This window comes from Antedon bifida, chromosome 3 (assembly GCF_963402885.1).
Source record: "Antedon bifida chromosome 3, ecAntBifi1.1, whole genome shotgun sequence".
In the NCBI taxonomy this organism is placed as follows: Eukaryota; Metazoa; Echinodermata; class Crinoidea; order Comatulida; family Antedonidae; genus Antedon; species Antedon bifida.
Genome location: NC_136228.1, coordinates 18,784,477 through 18,807,014, shown reverse-complemented (window position 1 = coordinate 18,807,014; position 22,538 = coordinate 18,784,477). Strand labels below are relative to the sequence as shown.

Genomic DNA, 22,538 nt, shown 5'->3' with positions numbered 1-22,538 from the left:
TGATGCTTCACAAACAACAGCGTTCAAACTATGATAAAACTTTAGCACGCGCGCGCGTCCGCCTCACATTTTTAACGCGCAAAACGTAAAATCTGAAGTACTTTAAAACATGTTTTGTCAATAAATTGTAGATATGTATAATATGCCAATAGTATATGCCATAATTTGAAAGTAAACCGTTATAAAAATGCTAAAACCATGTGTCAATTTGCTGAATTTCCAAATGTACTCAGCATTATAAATCTAGCCATAACTTATGAAATAATTCGACATGATTGGTCAATTAGTGACCAGGTAACCTTGAGTTCACCTTCTGTGTTGTCGAAACCATTAGTAACTCATCAACATCATCGTCAACACCTTGATTTACGCTCGGGTCATCAAAGAAAACCGGACTTTGTGTGGTCCATGTCCATCTTCCCCACCTTGGTACAACCATACAACCCTACTCGTACACATCATGTGTGGTAGCACGGGGCTGTTTGTTGATACCGGTTGAGCTGTGCCTAAAAACATTAATCAAAGAGCTATGAAAAAGGTATTAGGTCACGAGAAAGTCGTAGGCTACACGAAGTTTTTACAATACCTTAAGTTGCACCTGAGCGGTTGGATTTATTGTTTGTGCGTTTGCTACTGCAAATAATCAAACGATAGCAATGGCTAAATGGTCTGTCAAATTACGCCGGTAATATAAATGTTGACATTAAATTAGGCGTTCATTGCTGATCGGTTCGTGCGTCTTATAGCCTCATGTTTACATCATTTTTACTTCTATACAGTAATCAGTGTCATAAGTGATGTTTACGTTTCTTGTAAGTTACAAGAGGTATTTTGGTCATCATTGTGTGTTGATATCAAGGTAATCTAGCCGGCCTGTTATGCTTAGATTATTTGTCTTCCCACTCCCATCATGAGAATATCCGCCAACAAGAAATGTATAAGCAAAAAGACAGCTATGGATTGAGTTGCATTTAACTGATTAGGCTTACATAAAATGAAATTGGGTGTGTAAAGTGGCCTAGAAAATAACATGTTTTTATCTATTTATTCTTCAAAGTTCCAGCACATTTCAATAAAATTACAGGTAAAAGACAACTACGGATTGAATTGCATTTTGATGTACATAATTATATGAAATTGGATGTGGGTGTGGCCTAACATATAGAATGTTTTTATCTCTCTTCGTGGGTGTAACTCACATGTATTTATTTTTTCAAAGTTCCAGCACATTTCAATACAATCACAAGTAAAATACATAGATGAAATTTGGTATGAGAATGACTTAAAATATAAAATGCCATCTCCCTTTCGTGGGTGTAACTCACATTTATTTATGATTTCCGACACATAAATAAGTACTGTAAGTATCACAGGTATAAGATAATGTCTGTATTATTAATAACTAACCAAATATCGTTTTAAAACGGACTAACTAAATCAATATTAATAATATAACTCATGAAGGACAATTTATGTGATTTTATATTAATGACTACTTTGGTTTTATACGATAAAAATAGTACACAGGTCTACAAGTAAACACGTACGTAAAAGTACAAGTTAACCCATATCATTGTTAGAAATAAAAAGAAACGCATCGTAATCTTTGATAACATCACTGGTAATTGTATTGCAGTAATACCAGTTAGATCTCTGCTTTTGTTCATCTACCTCTTATCACACACAACTATTATCTTCAAAATAGAAATTACTCCGAGAAATACAAAGCGTGTCACGATTTACAAAAATATAAACTCAAAATACATTCATTTAAAACGCAAGTGCTGACCACCAAATTAAAAACGAAGTCGCTTTATCGATTGCCCTTTTAAATTGCCTTTTTCAGTGGAACCATGAGAAAAAATATCATTCGTCTCTATGCAAAAATTCACTGGGAAAAGTGTAATACGGTACATTGATCTATAATGTCCTGTAGGTCCGCGCCAGAAGGAGTGTCTGAACAGGGGGTCCAGTATGAACATAATATGGCGGTATATTTGGGAGGTGGTCTTGTGGTAACAACGTTTGTAACTTCTATATGCATTTATTTTAAGGGAGGTGGAGAGTACCTTCTTGTCGACTGGATTCACCGCACAGTATCACATGAACCTGTTATGTTACTGTTAGGATTTGGCAATCATGGTATACATCATATTGTATTACAATTTGCCTATGGATAGGCCTACTGGATAGAAAACGTCAGCATTATAACCTCTCACGTTCTACCAAAATGTGACCTTGTATTATTTTTAAAGTTGCTACAAATTAATTAACTTAAAAGTAATAATCTTATATATTTTAATTTCAGTGAACTCGCGATCAATCAAATTATGTACAAACAAAATCGCATTGTGATCAAGCCTCTATAATCGTTTAAAGGGTGTTTTAGATTTCCTTGCCGATAATATAAACTCAAAAAATAAACACTTACAATCAAGATTATAACTCGCAATAATAAAAGCTAATTTCATAGGTGTTTTCCCGTTTGTTGTTAAAATTACGATATTTTGTCTAGATTTGTGAAAAGATGCACTTTTTAAAAGTCAAGTTCAAATATCAATTGAAATCGACCAAGGATCATACGCTTCAATGGTTTGACCTTTGTTCAGTCTTAACAGCAGTGCTGCGGCTGGAATGAAAGAAATCTTAACTACACACGGATTTTAAATATTAAAAAACTTTATTACACTATCTTTTGTTGCTTTAAGCAAGTGGTTTTAAGTGTCTGTACCTATTGTTTCTTTTTACGTAGTGTCACCAGCGACAGTTTTATTTATTTTTTAAATAAAAAGAAATATCAAGTACAGGCATAAGTATGTCACGCCATGTATTTTGGGAATAAGCTTAATATTTATTAAAATAAGAAACAAAACATTGAAAATGTAATGCCAATGGTATGGTTTATTTATAAAAGGCATTTTATTGTTCTGTATCAAAGATCTTAGTTCTGTATGCAATTTTTATTAGAGGGCGCTAAACAGGTTGATTTTTAAATCGACTTGTGAAAGTCTAGATCGATTTTTCAGTGTTTACATCAATGAATAATACTGCCAGTAACAAAACATTATTCAGAGGGAAGTTTAATTGTAAACTTGTTTAGTTTTAAATGCATATGTCTAATAAACAATGAATGTTGATATTAATAAAGTCTAATAAGTTTACTTGTACCGGTACTCATTGTCCTACCAGTGAATATGATCATCCTAAGAGAAAAAAAGAGCATCAAATCAAGCATCTTACTACATCCAATGCCCTCTCCTCACCCCAAACTTTAACCAAACGTCCCCATTGTAGTACCATAAAGAAAAATAAAACTAGAAAAAACGAAATATTTCTTACAAAAAAAGCTGCTCGACTTTTTGATATAGGCCTAACAGTTAATTAATTGTCAATTCATTGTTCATTCTTCATTAAAGGATGAGTTTTTTTAAATTGATATTCTATTTTATAATAGAAACAGCCAAAACGAAAGCATTGTTTATTGAACAGGCCTTACAGACTACTGTCTGCATACATCTCATAGACTCTTTTCTCCCAGACGTGCTTTGGGGTTTGCGCATGCCCAGTCTTTATAAAAAGGCAATAACATTACTTATTAAATTAAAATAAATTTACTAAATCTATCTATAAAAATTGAGAATCAGAAGTGGCTGTTATGGCGCCTATAGGGCCTATAGTTATAGGCTATTTCATTCTCAGCCAGCCAAATTTATAAACTTTATCATTTCCATTACTTTCTAATGAAATTAATAAAAATGAGTGAAAACAACGGCCATAGTTAGGAATAGCATAACTAGACTCTAGCCTACATTGACTTGTAAACGTAACAACCACACTCAATACAAAAACCAAAATTCATAATAAAAATTGAATATCTAATGAAAAATAGTATTTTACTAGGCTGTAATAGTAAGCCATAATAGTTTGAGTATATATATATAGCTTTATTAAAAAACTGAAAAAATTAACTCTCAATTTCTGGTAAGTCTTGTAATCCATGTATGAAATAAATGTAACATTTTCACAATGAAAAATAAATAATTTCTCTTATATAAATAATAAGTAATGCCTTTCTTGCATAAACAAGTAATAATAATAATACATGTTAAAATAAATTTGACCATTGTGCACGATTTGCTGCAGTTTCTCTCAGTTTTCATATGTTAAATCTATAATTGATAATCTTGATGACTTTGACAGAGTATATTACGGAAATATCCTATGGAAAACAATAGTTTTACCTTCTATTAATTATGCTTGCTCTGTTTGGACTGGAGGGTCCAATTCAGATATTGAGAGACTGGAACGGCTTCAAATGCAGATGGCACGATATATTTTAAAAGCACCAGTGTATACACCCAAAGTGGCCTTATATGGAGATTTAGGATGGATACCCTTAACCGTATCTCACAACTAAAATTCTTTGAACGTTTAGTCGGGTTAAATGAAAAACGATGGCCCAACCTATTGTACAAGACTATGCTTAATTACAACACAAAAGAATTACGATTTAAATTCCTTAGTTGTGTACGAACCACTTTCTGTAGATTTGAATGCATGCATATTTTTAACAATGTTATTAAAAATCGCACTATGGAAAATTGGTTTAATTTACTGAAACAAAATATTTTAGATAATGTAAATAATCAATGGTCAGAGGACCTCGCATCTAAATCGTCGCTATCTTTTTATGCAAAGTTAAAATCAAAGCCGGATCTTGAAAAGTTTTTACTTGATAAAACAAATTTTAATGGTGCCCGTCTTAAATTTCAAGCCCGTTCCAATACTCTCCCTTTAAATTTTAAATTAAGTAAATGGACCGTGGATAATGATGGTCTTTGTTTATTATTTAACTCTGGAAATATAGAGGACATATCTCACTTTTTATTTAGTTGTGATGCATTACAATGTCTAAGAGAAGAACAGCTAAATATACTTAAACAAGACTTAATTTTTCATAACGAGTTAGATGTTTGGGAAACATTCTGCACCAGTAACAATGACGAAAAAATGTTCTGGGGACGGATACACTTCCCCTCAGTAGTAATGTTCTATTGAGTCTTGACAAATTTTGTAAAGTATACCTAACAAGATCATGGAAAATACGAAACAATCTTATACAACTCGCAGATAGCATGTAATGTTTTTGTTTTGTTGCGGTATAGAGATCTTTTTATTTTGAGTTTTTAATATTACTATTTTTTAAATTTTGGTACAATATTTGTTTGTTTTTTTTCAGTTACTGTACTACTTAAAAATTGTTTGTAGGCCTATTTCTTTTCTTTTTAACTCATTGTATATTGCATAAGTGACGTACGACTACGATAGCGATCGAGTCGGCGGTTGACTAGTTTTATTTTGTATCTGTTTGTTTTTATTAATTTGTATCTGTTGAATGTCTATCTGTATATAGAACGCACCGTGTATGAACGGGTGCCACCGTTGTAAAGGTGTAGGTTCAATAAATTATTATTATAAAAATCTTTGTAATAGTTTAGTAGGCCCAGAGCCATATATAGCTCTGAGTAGGCCAACCAATAATCGCCCTCTATAGTTCCAATTCAATTAAGGAAAATGTCGTCCTCTCTAGTTCCAATCTTAAAATTCCTTAGTTGTGATTGGCTTATTTTTTTGTGGACATTCCATTTTGTTTGTAGTAATAACTTAATACAATATTTCACTATAAAATAAAAATCTGAAACAATTAAGAAATGTATTTCCTCCTTTGTTTTTCTTTAAAATGCACACAATATGCCTACCATTTATCTTTTACTTAAGATAGTCGGTCCTCTATCCATGTACAATAACCCCACTGAAATAATACAACAGACCAAATTTAATCACGCCCCCACAAAAAATTCATACAAAAAAACTGTCCTATACACAAAACAAGCAACCCGTTTTCAGTAAGTCTCCGTGGCGCAATCGGTTAGCGCGTTCGGCTGTTAACCGAAAGGTTGGTGGTTCAAGCCCACCCGGGGACGAAACTTTTCCTTTTTTTTTCAGCATTTCGATTTATTTTTGTTATTCATTTTTACGCTCTTAATACTCTCCGATAAGTTTAAGGGCATATTTTTTTTAATTTTAAATTAATTTTCAAATCCAAGCTTTGGCGTTATTACTCAATAAATAAAACAAACTAAAAGATAAACTAAAAAAGGGTTTTGTCACATTTTATTAGATTTAATGACAATTACTTTATTTTCCTTATTTAGTCAGAACTTTGCGTATTCTTTTTGAGTATTAATCAAAAAAGCTTGCATAAATTAATATTTACCATTAAAATAAAACTTATTTTTGTTGACCAGAAAGATTAATCTACCTTCAAAATGTAGTGGTCTTGATCTAATAAAAATTATTTATAGTACAGTATATGACTAAACAGTTTATATAACTTATAAACACATGATATATACATACAGTGAACCACTAACAATGTGCGTAGATAACAGGCTGATATTCACAATTGGTTCACCGTATAAAGGTACAGTACTATTGGTTACGAGGGGCCTGGTAACATGTTTATAAGTTCACTTTTATCTAGTTTGTAGTTACTCTTGATCCATTTCATTCTCATACTTTCCAGTAATTTTCCAAATTCTTTTCCTCGAGGAACACCAGCAGCTATTAAATCTTTTCCTGAAACTGGAAAAACAGGAATTTCCCAGTTCTTTATGGCATCAATGTTCGCTTGCTCGCCTCTGTATTTGAACATTTCACAAACATGGCTAACTATATTTTTCTCTTTACCACCATTCTGAAATAAGATAAACAAATATTTCAGATACAAGCGACTGCTTGGAAGGGTTGAATGAATCAAAAGTGCTTGTCAATCAATGAAATCTACTACAAATAAAATATTGAGTATATGCATGTGGTGGGGCGTTTATTCAAGGAAATAAATAAAGCACTGTGTGTTTATTCGAGGAGGACTTTTATTCAAAATGATGTTCTATGGGGGTGTTTATTCAAGGGAGGTGTTTTTCAAAGCGGGGTGTTTATTCGAATAAAATGGTGTATGCTATGTAAAAGTATACAAGAATTTTGAAACAAAATAATAAAGTAATTTATGCAACTCACAGCAACAATAACATCTTGGCAATATTTGAGTGGACATTCACTTTCTATTTTCTTGCGGTGGCTTAAAATAAACATGCCTAGTTTTCTTTCTTCTAAAGAAATCTTGAGTCTTTCAATAATGTTGAGAATGTCTTGCTCGTTGTCAAGAAGTGCCGACAAGATGGTCATAGGTTTTGGTTCGAGCTTGTGACTTCGCTCATAAACAACTCTCATACAATCCAGATTACCATTCACGGGCAAACCTTTAAAAGAATTTGTCTATCCAATAAACCCTCCAAATTACCAGACCAGTGGTGGCGCCAGCCATATACATACATCATGCGCGCATAGTCAAATCACGGTAATAATAAATTCATGAATCAACATTTGCCACAGACCCACTATGGGGGCAAGGGGCCTGCAGATCAAATACTTGGTGTCACACATTTTCAAATCTTTCCCCAAAAATAGGTTATAGCAAATCCTGGCCCCATTACTGTGCCAGACACCCTTTGAGTCCTCAAGCTTACATTGAAACTGAGGAAATTTGAATTAGGCCCTTTATGGACCCACGGCAACCATCAAGGCACCACCTACCAGATTAGCACACCAAGAGACAAAACCCTACTCTTTTCGAATAGTGCTACCAAAACCAATGTCATATTATTATGCTTACCAATGAATTCAGGCAAGCCTAATTCATACATACACTGGACAATATGGGCAGCATGAAAACCCACTAGAATCTTATTTAGCTCCATCCATATTCTCTCTCCCGAGATGTTCGCAAGGCCTGATGCATTCTCTCTAATAGCTTGTAAGGTCTGTGGACAATGAATATCTGTGTGTGAAATACGTCCAAAGAATCTATAAATATAAAATAAATAAATAGAATTATTGAAAATATTATGTGAAAATTGTGCAAAACTTAAAGGATGTCCCTCTGAAAAAATAATTTTTTAATTTTTTTTTTAATATGCCATTTTAATGTCACATAATAGTTATTCACTTTGACAAAGAATTGGATAAAAAAAAAACTGTAATTTAAAGCAAAAATTAGTCAAATTGTCTGCCAGACAATGATTTTTTGGTTACATTTTTGTCTTTTTATAAGTGAAATCTTTTTTTTTTAAGTTTGTTTTTCTATGGAAGTGAATAACTTCATTGAAACTGCACAATGGCCTATTCAATGTCTGATTATATATCTTTATTTTTCATGATTATTGGGGACAATACATCTTTAAAATATCTTATATTGTATTCATTCATCAAAAAACAATATCAAAGTTTCGGAATAAAAATAGGGCATTGTATGACATTCAACAGACCTGAAATATCTAAGGATGCGGAGGTAGTCTTCTTGAATCCTCTTGGTAGGGTCACCGACAAATCTGACGTCACATTTGTCAAGGTGTTCTCTCCCATTAAAGTAGTCATACAGGGTTCCATCAAATCCTGAAATTAAACAACACTAAAATAAAATCATAAACATTGTAAATATGAATATACTTTTGCCTAAGCCTAAAGTAAGTTTTTCCGACACACAAGACCACATTTGTTTTTGGTAAAACGTCTTTGTAGTAATATAATCATTTGTAGAATTATAGGGTAATCCCATTATGTATGTTCTGTTTTTGCAGTTGTATGCATTGCTTATATGGTTTAATTAGTTTTAAAAGCATGATGATGATGATTACTGCTTCTCCGCTGAAAAGTCTGCCGACATTTCCGCCTGGGCTGCTCCGTAAATCTCTTTTACAAGTTTCTTCCAATCGGATCTTTCATTGGCTAGTTCTTTAAGTTATTTGATGTCTTTCTTGGTTTTCAATTGTCCGGGATACTTGATGTTTGTGTTCTGCTTATAAAGGGTGAGTAGGTCGTTACTGAGAGTTATTGGTAGGGTGATTCTCGGTCTTCCTCGAAAGCATATGGAATGGAATAATAAACACACAAACCTAGAAACATGGAGTTAATAGTAAGATCACGTCTCTCAGCATCAATCACCCAGTCCTTAGTAAACTCTACTTCCGCATGTCGACCGTCTGTCACTTTGTCAATACGCAACGTTGTAACTTCAAAATTCTCGTCATTTATTCTGGCTGTGATTGTACCATGTTTTTCTCCTTTTGTGTTGATCATTCGAATGTTTTCTTTATTAAACATTTCCTTCATTTCAGAGGGTGTAGCTGTTGTTGCAAAATCAATGTCATTTGGAATTTTCTGCAAAAATAAATTTGTATATATATATTAAGTTAATGACGGATCATCAAACCACCGAAAGAAGGTTGTGGCAATTGTCGTATTCGATTAGGAACTATAATTGTAAATGGATTGTGCTCAACAGAAAATCATTCGAATAGAAAAGGTTAAAAATGCAAGCTTTTTTGTTGAGAACAATCTCAACGCTCAAAATACTCTGCTAAATAAGTACTCAACGGAAAACCTATACTTAACGGGAAAACCTATACTTAACGGTAAAACTCCCAATCAAATACGACAATTGATTAGCTTTCGCAATGTATACCCAAAATGAATTGCATAACAGATGATGATATTAAAGGTATTTATTGTCTCCATAATAACAATTAGAATATTTATTCAAATGTATATCTAGTGAAAAATGACCAACAACTTGTACTATAGTCTTACTCTCTTGATCAAATCTCTGACGGCCCCTCCAGCAATGCGGATCTCGTATTTGTAATGTGTAAATACGTCATGCAACTTTATCATCCCTGGGCTGAAGATTCCACGGAATTCTGCAGAATCCAACTTCATCCCATTACTTTTATTGTGTACACTAGAACAAATTATTAATCGACAATGTCTTCTTGATTGTAACAGTGCTGCAATGGGTCTATGACTCAAATTCATTAGCCTAGAGTTGGTAGAACCTGGTCTTGGTGTTATAGAATCTGAATGCAGTAGCTTGAAAAGTCTGAGAAGAAAATAATAATTTAGTAAATATACATAAATACCCTTCTTACTACTATATTATTCTAAACTTAGATGTTTTTAGGCCAGCCTGAAACACAGACACAGAGCAGAGAGAGGTATGGTAAGGGCCATACAGGGAAATTCCCGTCATCTTCATTCATTTAATTTACCAGGCTGAGGCTACCTAGCCCTAGCTGGTTCTAGTAAATGCAATAAATGGTTCAATTATTATGTATTATACACTAGGTAATATAATACTATTAGGCCTACCTTGAAAATTACACCACAATTACATCATTTAGCCGCAGATTCCCCTTAGACAAGTAGTATAACACTGCAGTACATTACTATCCATGTGTTTTGTTTTGCACTTTTGTTAATGGTATTAGCGCCCTCAGTTGCAACAATCCAAGCGAACAACAAAACAAAATGAGATCGAAAAGGTAAAATTTACCCTGAACAAACTAGGCAAAAGCATTAATTATAATATAGGCCTAGGCTAGTATATTCATAGTATTACCAGGGAGGTGAAGGTATTACTAGGCCTAGGGGATCCGGCCTAGACTAGTATGTTTCCAAGTAGGCTTGTCCTCTGACACTATGCCTAGTTAGTTAGACACTCAGCAGGCTAGGCCTAGGCTAGGCTAGGGCCTAGCCTAGTAGTAGTATAGTAGGCGAGCTAACCTACTTACTACTACTACTAGGCGGCGCTATTAAATACCTCCATGCCTATAGGCCTAGCTAGGCTATGTTTCCCCTCCTGCTGGCCGTGACAGCCTGGTAGGGCCCGGCATCGCCTGGTAGGGTTTTATGATATAAGATGACATGTTATTAAGATGCTTTAGTCATAAATTTAATTTAACTCGTATATATACAGAAACAAGTTAAAATCAGTTTAAAAAAAAAACTTTTCTTTCTTCGCAACGCATCAGCAATAGGGAGTTTTCGCAAAGTTCAGGCAACAGTTGCGCAACGTACTTTTTTGATTTCGCTTCGACAGGACGCGTAGAACGCAACGCATGTGTCGCACACGCAACATACACTGCTTTCGTATTAAACAAATCATGGACATGGCATACATTGGGCCTAGATACTAGGCCTAATTAAGCTTGTTTAATAATGCATATTGGCTGATAAATAGGAAATTTCAATGAACAATTGGTTTTCTTAATAATTTTGCAGAAATTTGATGATTCTTCCATGTTTCCATACCCTTTGGTTAATTTTTTTCAGAAATAAGGTTCTCGACGTACAGAGCTAAATTTTTGTAATGCTTGCGTACGCGCAGATCTATTTGTTTACAAAGTGGGAGGAGTTTGCACGTTGCATGTAGAGAAATAGCGCTAAAGTTAACGTTTATGGGCTCCTACGAAAACTCCCTACTAACAACAACAAAACATCACTTATCACCGAGTCTTCAGTATTTTGACTGTTTTTTATATTAAAAAATGAATAAAACGTACAATTAAATTAGTTAAATATCACAATAACATTACAGTGTATATTATGTTAGCATGTGCTTGATATCATAAAACCCTACCAGGTGATACCGGGTGGAGATTAGCATGACCCCCTCCTGCAGCTCCTGTGTCTGTATAAAAAGTACCCTTCAAAGATCAAACGTCCACATAATGATATTGTGATCGATAAGCTGGTAGGCCAACTAATAAAGGCTGGTGGGACATTCAATAATGAGGCCTGAACATATTAATTATATTTATTACAATATCATTACAAGAAATGTTTGAAATTGAATGAAGAATACAATTTGTATTATGCTTTTTATTTAATTATGATAAATAAATTTACTGTATTTCATTGACTGTAAATTGTTTTTCAGATGGAACAATATAACATTGTAACGTTAGTTAGTAGTTACAGACGAATACAAAGCACAAGTTGGCTGTTGCAGCTCTCAGCTCAAGTTATTCTACACATCGTCAGGTAAATTTATTTCATGAATATGTATGAGCACGTACAGTATATAATATTGCAGTCACGAATCCTCAAATGCCCCCAACCCATATGATTACATGACTTGTATGTACACTATATGATAATTACAGTCATGAATCCTCAAATGCCCCCAACCCCTATGATTACATGATTTGTATGTACACTATATGATAATTACAGTCATGAATCCTCAAATGCCCCCAACCCCTATGATTACATGATTTGTATGTACACTATATGATAATTACAGTCACGAATCCTCAAATGCCCCCAACCCCTATGATTACATGACTTGTATGTACACTATATGATAATTACAGTCATGAATCCTCAAATGCCCCCAACCCCTATGATTACATGACTTGTATGTACACTATATGATAATTACAGTCATGAATCCTCAAATGCCCCCAACCCCTATGATTACATGATATGTATGTACAGTATTTCATCTTTATATTTCAGGTGGAATAATCCTTTGTTATCTCTTACATCGTGGATGATTCTGTTTACAGTATCATTGACAGCTACCCGCCGTAAGCTGATTTTATAAATATATTCAAATTATACTAAATTAAGAAGTTTTCTGTTTGTACTTGGAAACCCGAATGGAAATAAGTTTTTGGTTAAACTTGCTTGGGTTATCCTCAGTTCATTAAGTTAATGTTGTTTTCTTGTTCTTTTTTTTTGTCTGTAAAATTGAATGAACTGAAATAAAATGTTGTTTCACAAATGTTATTGTTGTAAATTACATTAACAACTCTCTGTAAAGCTCTGTCTACACTATCAAACTAGTTTGACAAAAAAAGTGTGATGTTCCCATGGTAGTAATGTGACATCATCATGTCCATATATGGACACATCAAATGTTGTTGTTACATAAAGTTTGATAGTGTAGACTGAGCAAATTCAATACTATATAATGTAAAAATATAACCTTTAACATGGTGATCCCAATTAAATTAATTTAATTAATAATGTTTGTATCTTAACAGAACAAGTTCTTATTTGGAGTATATCATGCATCTTGGCAACGGCAGTAATTGGTGCACTTATTCGTTTATCACAAATCAAAACTACTCAACATTTGAATAAAAGGAGAAAAGAGAATAATACAGAACTACTAGATACTACTGGGTAAGATATTCTACTCATTACTTTTAACACATTATCAATAACATTATAAACTAGAAAGCCAATCCGAGAATGCCTACTGTAAAATTCTTCTACATCAGATTTAGTCACCGGAAAGTGTGTGTCTTAATGCTGTGTGTGATTTAGGCTAATTTCACTACAAACATATATGTATGCGAGTTTGGTGTAAAGGTTATGTAACCCGCCTTTCAACTAACACTAGCTTCAGCCGACTAACAATAGAACAGAAACGCAAAAAACAAACGAGTGAATTTGAAAAGAAATAGGGTTTTTAAACTACTCGCATCCAAAAACTTGTACATTAAATCTAATTATGTTTTAAAATTAGAAAGCACAAAATATAATTCTTGCCTCTTGTATAAAAATGAAGTTTTTTGGACAAGTAGTTCTCGGGAAAATACAATTTTGGTTTAATTGTTACTTTAAGATTGCTCACCGGCTTTTGAAATTTCTGTCCTATCTTTCAACATTAGCAGGTCTGAAAATAATTTTAAAAAGTGGTCCAAAATTTCAATGCTATAGTGCTGCTCCAAAGCAAATACCTCTCTGTATTCATTGTAAATTCTACATTATTATAATGACATTATATTGTATTATATTTCAAGGTCATCATATGATACTAAAACAGCAACACTATCAGACGAGGAGAAAAAACAGATTTTGTTTGAAAGCCGCCGCTTGTTTTTAGATGCTCAAGACTTATTTCTGTGGCTGAATAAGGCAACTGATGATCTGTATTGTTTACTTATTTGGTATAATGTTTACTTATCTAGTTTGTAAGTATTATATAGTTATAAATGTATTCATTTTCTTTATTGTAATCTGTAACATTCAACTGAATTTTAAGCTCGGTCTACACTATCAAACTGTGATGTTCCCAAATATGGTAGTGATATACCCAAATATGGTAGTGATATGGCCAAATATGGTAGTGATATGACATCATCATGTCCATATATGAGCACATCACATTTTTTTTTGTCGCATACATTTTGATAGTGTAGACAGAGCTTAAATCTCTGTCTACACTATCAAACTACAGTAGTTTGACAAAAAATTGTGATGTGCCAAAACATGGTAGTGATATGCCAAATATGGTAGTGATATGACATCAACATGTCCATATATGGGCACATCACATTTTTTTGTCTTGATAGTGATAGTGTAGACTTGGTGTAGTTGATGAAGAAAAGTGGTTGATAATTGATACATTGTATTGTACACCTCACAGGAGACTACTGTCTCTTACTTCAGTAGTGTGCAATACAAGTTGACATTTTAACTTAAGTCATCTATTTATTTATCTACTTTCAATATGTCCAAAGGATAGTTTAGAATTAGACCGACAACTAAATATCTAATCTGAAGCACTGTGGTTATTACAATTCTAAACCACAACTTACCGTCTGTGCCATGAGCAGTTGTTGTGAAGGAGCTTCCCAAGTGTCTCCATACTTTAGTCATTTTAACACATTTATTCAAAATTTATTCGAAATAAATGCCCCCATAAAACATCATTTGGAATGAACTCAAATAATGCCCGGGGCCATTATTTTTTTCTTAACATAAACACTCCGCCACATGCATTACACGCAAAAATTCATTGACTTTCATTATCTATAAATTTACCAAGCATTTTGATAGATTTTTTACTGTATTTTATCACATATATTTAGGGAGCATTTTTTTTATTATACATGTTACAATATTACATTAAAAAAAAAAACGCCTCCCTCGAATAATAAATGCCCAGCGGCGTTTATTCAAATATATACGGTTTCTAACATTCATCGTGTGTTTCCATGCTAATCATGTAAAATAGACTTATCCTTTATTTTGTGGCAATAGCCTTGTATCTGTGAAGCTCAAAACATAGATATATTCATAAATAGAACTGTCATGAAGTCAATTTTTAACCCAATTATCATTAATGTTATTTCATCCACTGACTTTGACATTTCGGATTCAGACATTATCCTTTTACAGACCATTAAACAAACCATTAATTCACTGATGTGTACTAAATTATATGTTTTTAGGTTTTATGGTGCATGTTTGTTGGCGATATTAGCATTTTTTCTTCTTCCTAACCAATTGACTGGAGCTGTTTTAGTTTGCAGTTTATTTGCAATTAATAGAGGATTTTACTGCTTTTTATTGTCTGCGTATTCCAGCATTTATAAGTTTGTTGAAAAAAGGGAAAAGGTAATATTTGTATATTTCACTGTTAATTAGACAGAATTTCAGTTTTGTCTTGCATATATATACATACCTGTTTATTGTTGCTGTTTATGACAAGTATAATCCCACCCCAACTAGGCAAAATTCCTACATATATAATTTAACATTCTCAATGTTTTGTCTTCAGCCTTCAACAGAGTCAATACAAGAATTGTCTACTCCAGTGGATGTAAGTTATTATTTATTTATGAAAAAAAAAAATGTAAATGACCAATGCTTTACACACGACAGTACAGTTATTGTAAACCCTAAAAAAGAAGTCCATTTTGAAAAGAAGCCCTCTCTGTGGTTTGCAAAAGTAATCTCGAAAAGAAGCCCATCTCAAAATCAAGCCCGCTTATTTTCAAGATAGTATGGGCTTCTTTTCGAGATAGACTATATTTGAAAGTCAAAGGAATAGAAATGTATGAGCGTGTTATCGTATGGTATCAATATATCCATGATCTTACAACCCTTAATTATCTCAACAATCAAGCCTCATATATTAATTCTACAATTATTGTAATTGGCAGGGAATGTCTAAAAACCATATTATTGTAGAAACAATTCACAAAATTTACATTTCATTTTGAAAAGAAGTCACCTCTTCAGTTTGTAAAAGTAATCTCGAAAGGAAGCCCATCTTGAAAAGAAGCCCACCCAAGACTCCTAAAAAAGAAAGAACCCCATGGGATTCTTTGTAATTTTACAATATATTTATTGATATGGAAATAAAGTGCTGATATTTTATCACGTTTTTTTATTTTACAATACTTTTTTATTTTGGTACCAGTCTGATGTAGAATGTAACTCAGACACTGAATCAATGTACAATGACACAAAAGAAGAACATCTATCAAGAACAAACATAGACGAGAAAGGAGATGAAAAAACAAAAACCAACAAGCCTCCTAGTTGCATCCTGTGTAACACTGTCTTTACATCCGTTTTAAAGAGAAGAGTAAGTTTTTACCATCTCCGACCATTCTAGATTTTCATACAAATTGTTACTTGTCGTATAAAACCAAAGCTGTTCTTTTTCTTAGCGTTATTGTCGCTATTGTGGAAACCAATTCTGTCCAAAATGCTGCTTCAAGAAGATCCCACGCTCATCGTTTGGTGCAACTTGTAAGTTTAATATTTATTAGTCATCAATTAAGTTCATCCATCTGTTTGTTGATACAGTATATACAGTCAAATTCTCCCAATACTGGACACATTTGAGCTGGCCTAATATATCTGGGTTTCCGGAAAGTATGGTATTCGGGATGTGTTTTTAATGGTAAAAATGAATTTGGGACCTTTTGGACTTCAAAAAAAGTCTAGTTTTGGGAGAGTTTCCAGTTTCAGACAGTCAGGTATTGAGAGAGTCGACTGTATATGAAAATAGCTAGTAATGAAATCTGATATGCTACAAGAAATTAAATATTGGGTAAGATTCAAACGTAAATGCTTCAGGTCATAGGATGGCATATATCAACTTTCCGATTAATTTTTGTGTACAGATTACAGATTGGCCAAGTAGAGAGTTCCCCCGGTCTACTAGTACACACAATCACTGTCACTCACAGCCACTGATCATAACTGGGCCCTCTGGCAGACCAGCCTTTAACTGAAGATATCGCCCAGTATAAATAATAATTTACCTATAACTATTACCTATAATTCGTTAAAATGTTGTAAAATCATTCATTCTTTACTTCAGCCCCAGCTGCTCAGAGTGCAAAAGAACTGGTGTGCAATCAATGTTACTATTTCTTAACTGGTGAACAAGTGACGCAGTCAAAGTGATCATATCAGGTGTTAGTGAGTAAGGGCGTGTGGCGCAGTGTGTTGGACGTTGGATTACTGATCATGAGTTTGAATCCAACTCTCGCCGCATTACTTGTATCATTACTCAAAAAACTTGAGTGTTTGCCTCTCTCCACCCAAGTGTATAACTGGGTACCCGGTTAAATCAAGACCCACCTTTGCACTGATTACTAGCTGCATTATGGGAGTATGTTTTCATATGTGTTTGATTTTAATGACTGGGATAATAATGTGATGCACACAGTAGGATTGTGCAATAAGAACAGATACTATTATTATTATGTATGTGTTTGGAAAGAAACATAACGTGACACAACTGTTTGCAATTTTAACACTTTGTTATTGAAGGCACGTCTGTATTTTGGTTCACTGAACACGTAGATGAATGATGATATTTAAAACTGTGTCATTGAAGCTTGTTTGTTTTTGTTGTTTTGAACAAAATACAGACATTTGGAAATGGCAAACATTATTGCTTGTTGGATTTGAGAACATAAAGTAAAGTACTATTGCTTATAATTGAAAACTGTTTTTACAAGTTGAAAAGATAACAAAACAAACCAAAATAATAATTATTTTTTAATTTTTTCATTATTATTCACTCCAAAATGTTGCAATCATGAATATTAAGTAAACTCAACATTCCCACCGAAATAGTGCACTTAATCTGTTAAATACAGTAGATTATATGGCAACAAATATGGTAGAAACATCCATCTAACTTTAATCAACCGTAATATTACATGTACTTAATAATTTGTAGAACCGTCAATATATTTCATATTTTGTTAGTATTTAGTATTTATGGAATAGGACTAAATATAGGTAGATATTGTAAGTATTTTTAACATTCCTAATCAATACAGTACCGTAAAACCTCGAAAAGGGCTTCTTTTTTAGATAGTATGGTCTTCTTTTCCAGATAAACTGTATTCGAATGTCAAAGGAAAGAAATGTATGATTGTGTTATCGTACGGTATCACTATCAATATATCCATGATCTTACAACCCTTAATTATCTCAACCATCAAGCCTCATATGTTAATTCTGCAGTTATTGTAAAGATTGCATCTTGTACAGTATCGTATTGTCTGCTTCATATCATTTAATGACCTTACAACCCTTAATTATCTCAACAAACTAGCCATATATATTTCTGCTACAGTTTGTTGTTTTCCTAATATGGTTCTTCGGATCTTGTATCTTCTTATCTGTTCTTATTTTAGTAGCATATCTGAAAAAAAAAGCCTCTTTTTTCAGTTTACAAAGGTAATCTCGAAAACAAGCCCACCCCAAAAAAACAGAGGTTTTACGGAGTATTTATTATATATCAGGAAAGAAATAGGTGCTGCATAGGCAGGATCATGTATAAAAATAAAACAGACAAATTTCTTGTTTCTGCCTCAAAATAAAATATTTATTATTATTATATATATATATATATAAATAGGAAAAATTCATCATATGAGTTTAGTTATTTTACTTGGTGCAGGATAGCATCTGTGCTTTGACAATACCCTATTATGAAAATGGTATGATCCATTGCTGGAGTGTCGGAACTTTTTCTATATATAAATAATTGATAAATGTCAAATGTTACTTAGATTTCATTGAACAATAGGGCATTAAAATAATCTAAATTCTCTTAGGCCATATGCAGACATGTCGGTGGATTCAGAACAGTTACTTAACATCAAAATGTCAACTAAACTTTATACTGCAGCAATATAAATATTTAGTGCAATTATTACTGAAGGAATGATACGAAAGTAATTATTTTAATATTGAATCTTGAATCTATCTATGAAAGTTATTTTGTACATTAAATGACATAGATTAAATAGCATACTAAAGATTAAACTCATGTTTTAATGATGTAACTAGAAAAGCAGTAGAGTAAAATGTTTTATTCATTTGTTAATCTTTACTAATGACTGTGCAATTAAATAATTATAGTTGAATCTGTTGTTGGCATCTTTTATTTGACTGTTCACACTACGCTTATGTAGACCTCATCCTCACGATCACAACATTCCAGCTGATCAACCGAACAAATCTGATCTATTCGAATAACCGTACCCCCACCCCATAGAACATCGTTTTTTGAATAAAGCCTCCCTAAAATAAACAATATTTTATTCAATTTCTTTTTATTTCGGAAATATCATCCATATTAATAAACTTATAAACAGAAAAAGAAAAATCGTAAACTCTAAATTTATGTATATAGAATGCTTCTCCATCTACAATACATTTTGGAGTTATGGAGCATATGATTGCAAAAACAAGGATGTTATGAATATTCAACATACGTTGCATGAAACCATAGGTAGATTTTCGCATGTACTCACTAAAGGAAGGGACACCATGTTCAATAAACATTGCACTGGCACTACTACTTCTAGAGACATTAAAGATGTATTGACTCCTGAAAAAATAATTCTTTAAACATTTGTTATTGAATATTCCATTTTAATGTAACATAACAGTTATCCACTTTGACCAAAAATTGGATCGAAATAAATGTATTTACCTGGAAAAATTGGCTGCCAGCCAATGGATTTTTGGTTGAATTTAACCATATATTTTGTCATTTTACAAGTGAAAACATTGTTTTTATCGTTTTTTTCTATGGAAGTGATTAACTTTATTAAAACTACAAAATAACATATTTAAAGTCAGATTTAATTAATCTTCATTTTTCATGTTTTTGGGGGACAATACATCTTTAAGTATACGGCGCAGAGCACATATTTCTATTTGTAGTGGCATTCATTGACTTATAATATATATATGACGCATAATTGACCAAGTATTTTGATAGACTTTTTGCTGTATTTAATTTGATCACTTCTTTATATTAATTGTGTTTTCATATTTAGGGAGAATTTATTTGTTTTTGATTATACACACCAAAATTAACGCCTCCCTCGAATAAATTCCACTTAAACCCATCCCCTTAACCTAACCTTACATGATACGGACACTACATGTGATATAAATGAGATGCTGTATTAGCCCCGGGGCATTTATTCGAATAAAGACTAAATCTAGTAGACGATAACATTAGGCATAATATAGAGAATAACATTGTAATAAGCAATTGTCTACACACGGATTTTGTCTCTATATAGTTATAGTTGGAATTATTTCGTTTTGTTTTCTATGAGTAACTAAACTGTGTTCATTGTGTTTCATGTTTCAATACAAAATACTACAACATACCGAAGTTGGTGACAAGAAAACATTGTTTACAAGAGCTATAGGGCTATTGAAGAAAAAAACATTTCCATTTGTAGTAGAATTCATAGGTTTACATGATCTACAATTTACAAAGATGTTTTGATTTTATCACTTCTCGATATTAGGCTAATTATGTTGTATTTTTTCATATCTAGGGGTATTTATTTGATTATACATGTTACCATATTACACACAAATAAATAAATGCCTTCCCCAAATAAACTCCTTCCTAAAAACCCTCCTGAACAACAAACGCTCCGAGTCGTTTATTCGAATAAATACGATATACATGTAAACAATTTATACAGCTACCAGCAATATGCCCTATACAGTACAAATGTCGTCACAAGGCATCCGATACAACATAGATTTTAATGTATTATTTATTGTAATACATATTCATTATTACACATACAACCTATTTGCAGTTCACTAATCACAATGTGCATATCATAATTACGTAAGTATGTTACCAAACCGTAGATTAAATGAAATTCAAATAAAATATTCATGGTAAAAAGTTATTTTTAGTCGTTTTGATCTGTATGCACGAACATAATGTAACATTTGAAGCCACAGGGTATAATAGAATCGAGTAAATATGGAAAGCGAATACAGTTCATGCGACACGTTCTTTCTGTGTATGCTATGCATAATATGTTAAACTATTCAATAATCCTATTTTTACTCGTTTTATTTCCTTTTACCCTTCCCTACTTACAGCTCTGTCTACACTATCAAACTTTATGTTACAACAAAATGTGATGTGCCATTTCACTACCATATTTAAGAATGTCACTACCATATTTGTGCACATCACACTTTTTTTGTCAAACTAGTTTGATAGTGTCTACAATCAAACTTTATATTATGTGACAAAAACATGAGATGTAATGTACATGATGATGTCACTTCACTACCATATTTAAGCATATCACTACCATATTTGGGCACATTTTTTTTTTCAAACTAGTTTAATAGAGTAGACAGGGTTGCCTTTCTCTCGCTCTTACCTCTCCTCTTCTTTTTTTCTTCTAATTCTACCCAGCCCGGTACGAATTGTCAACCCGGTAAAATCCGCCCGGAGAACTCTCTCTCTCTCCTTCCCCCCGCGCGTACGTTATCAATATGATTAGTAGAACCTATGATGAATGTCACATGAGATAACAACCTGGACTGAACAAGCTAATCAATACAGTTACACCGTGTAATTTTGTTTCAGGACCCCCAGCAGAAATAAACCTGTTGAATTTGGGTTTTGGGGGCTATCGTGGTCAAAATCTTTTCGTTATTGTCAACAGTTCTTTTAAAAACGTGTAGGCCCCTATTAAATGTAAATCTTTGATATGTTTTCTGCTTTTAATGGAAGGTTTATATAACCTTTTAACTCCAATTTCTAGTTATATATTGCTTGTAATCTTGTTCTCGTAGGCCTACATTATCGAGTATATTGTTGTTGTTTTGACCAAATGAATGAATGTAGTTTCGAGCAAGATATCTCACAACAGATACATAGTGCCGGTTCAGGCTTGTTATACCCAGGTAAGTTGGTGATCTCCCAACAAGGTAAGCAACTCGTATCCAACTTAGCGAGTAACTTAACTAAGCCTGAACGGGTTCAATCTCATGATATGATCGAGTAATAAAATTTCACCAAGAACTAGAACCTAAAATCTCTCGTTTAAACCCATCGGATACATTGTATGAGCTACAATTATTCCTACACAACGGGCGGTTTCTGAGGATAGATACAGATTCTACGCGGTTTTCGTACGTTCCGCTCGTCTGTGTAAATTGGCCTTTAAGCTTAAAGTTTGACGAGTTACCTTATGAAATGATTCACAATCTTTATTCATTTTATTTAATACACACTACACTTCTGACCGTGAATTAAATGTGCTGTATAGTCATTTTGTTCGGTGTATTCACCATGGTTTATAATCAGGAAGTTATTACATTGTATTCATATGGTAAGATCATCACCAATTCAGATGATCTTTTTATTAAACTTAACAAACATTACCCTTGTTTTGTTCAAGAACACACTTTATAATGCAAGCGCGCTGACACACATTCAAGATGAGATTTTCCTATTTCCTAGAAATAACCATTTATATAAACAATACTATTTAAACAAACAATACTATTTTCACAAG

The 22,538-nt window shown here is 32.9% G+C and overlaps 2 protein-coding genes and 1 non-coding gene across 4 annotated transcripts; 2 read left to right on the top strand and 1 right to left on the bottom strand.

Annotated features, from left to right (window-relative positions):
• The first annotated feature begins 5,910 nt into the window (after positions 1 to 5,910).
• On the top strand, positions 5,911 to 5,984 carry Trnan-guu (transfer RNA asparagine (anticodon GUU)). Its single transcript has one exon. It is a non-coding gene; the product is annotated as a tRNA-Asn (tRNA).
• A 203-nt stretch (positions 5,985 to 6,187) lies between these two features.
• LOC144837219 (CCA tRNA nucleotidyltransferase 1, mitochondrial-like) lies at positions 6,188 to 10,372 on the bottom strand. Of its 2 annotated transcripts, none has more exons than XM_078692235.1 (7): positions 10,267 to 10,372; positions 9,709 to 9,997; positions 9,015 to 9,279; positions 8,388 to 8,514; positions 7,736 to 7,926; positions 7,081 to 7,322; positions 6,188 to 6,757 (listed from the first exon to the last, which is right to left on the bottom strand). In XM_078692235.1, exons 2-7 carry the CDS (start codon positions 9,931 to 9,933, stop codon positions 6,500 to 6,502), a joined length of 1,308 nt encoding a protein of 435 aa, XP_078548361.1. In that variant the 5' UTR covers positions 9,934 to 9,997; positions 10,267 to 10,372; the 3' UTR covers positions 6,188 to 6,499. The 2 variants fall into 2 exon arrangements, with proteins under 2 accessions (XP_078548361.1, XP_078548362.1); XM_078692236.1 differs by lacking the exon at positions 10,267 to 10,372 and adding an exon at positions 10,131 to 10,146.
• Positions 10,373 to 10,432: 60 nt separating this feature from the next.
• Positions 10,433 to 19,083, top strand: LOC144837908 (protrudin-like). Its single transcript, XM_078693232.1, has 10 exons — positions 10,433 to 10,439; positions 11,837 to 11,940; positions 12,418 to 12,488; positions 12,948 to 13,089; positions 13,713 to 13,883; positions 15,147 to 15,312; positions 15,476 to 15,517; positions 16,121 to 16,288; positions 16,374 to 16,455; positions 17,033 to 19,083. Exons 2-10 carry the CDS (start codon positions 11,837 to 11,839, stop codon positions 17,116 to 17,118), a joined length of 1,032 nt encoding a protein of 343 aa, XP_078549358.1. The 5' UTR covers positions 10,433 to 10,439; the 3' UTR covers positions 17,119 to 19,083.
• The last annotated feature ends 3,455 nt before the right edge of the window (positions 19,084 to 22,538 follow it).

Bases quoted from the DNA above. Each gene is read 5' to 3' on its own strand.
- LOC144837219 (XM_078692235.1), bottom strand. From the start codon at position 9,933: ATGAATTTGAGTCATAGACCCATTGCAGCACTGTTACAATCAAGAAGA. The intron at 8,515-9,014 runs GTTTGTGTGTTT...GTTTAATTTCAG, and splicing joins TATTAACTCCATGTTTCTAG to GATTTGATGGAACCCTGTAT. The intron at 7,323-7,735 runs GTAAGCATAATA...ATTCTTTTAAAG, and splicing joins AGGCTTGCCTGAATTCATTG to GTTTGCCCGTGAATGGTAAT.
- LOC144837908 (XM_078693232.1), top strand. From the start codon at position 11,837: ATGGAACAATATAACATTGTAACGTTAGTTAGTAGTTACAGACGAATA. The intron at 15,313-15,475 runs GTAATATTTGTA...TTTTGTCTTCAG, and splicing joins TTGTTGAAAAAAGGGAAAAG to CCTTCAACAGAGTCAATACA. The intron at 16,456-17,032 runs GTAAGTTTAATA...TCTTTACTTCAG, and splicing joins CTCATCGTTTGGTGCAACTT to CCCCAGCTGCTCAGAGTGCA.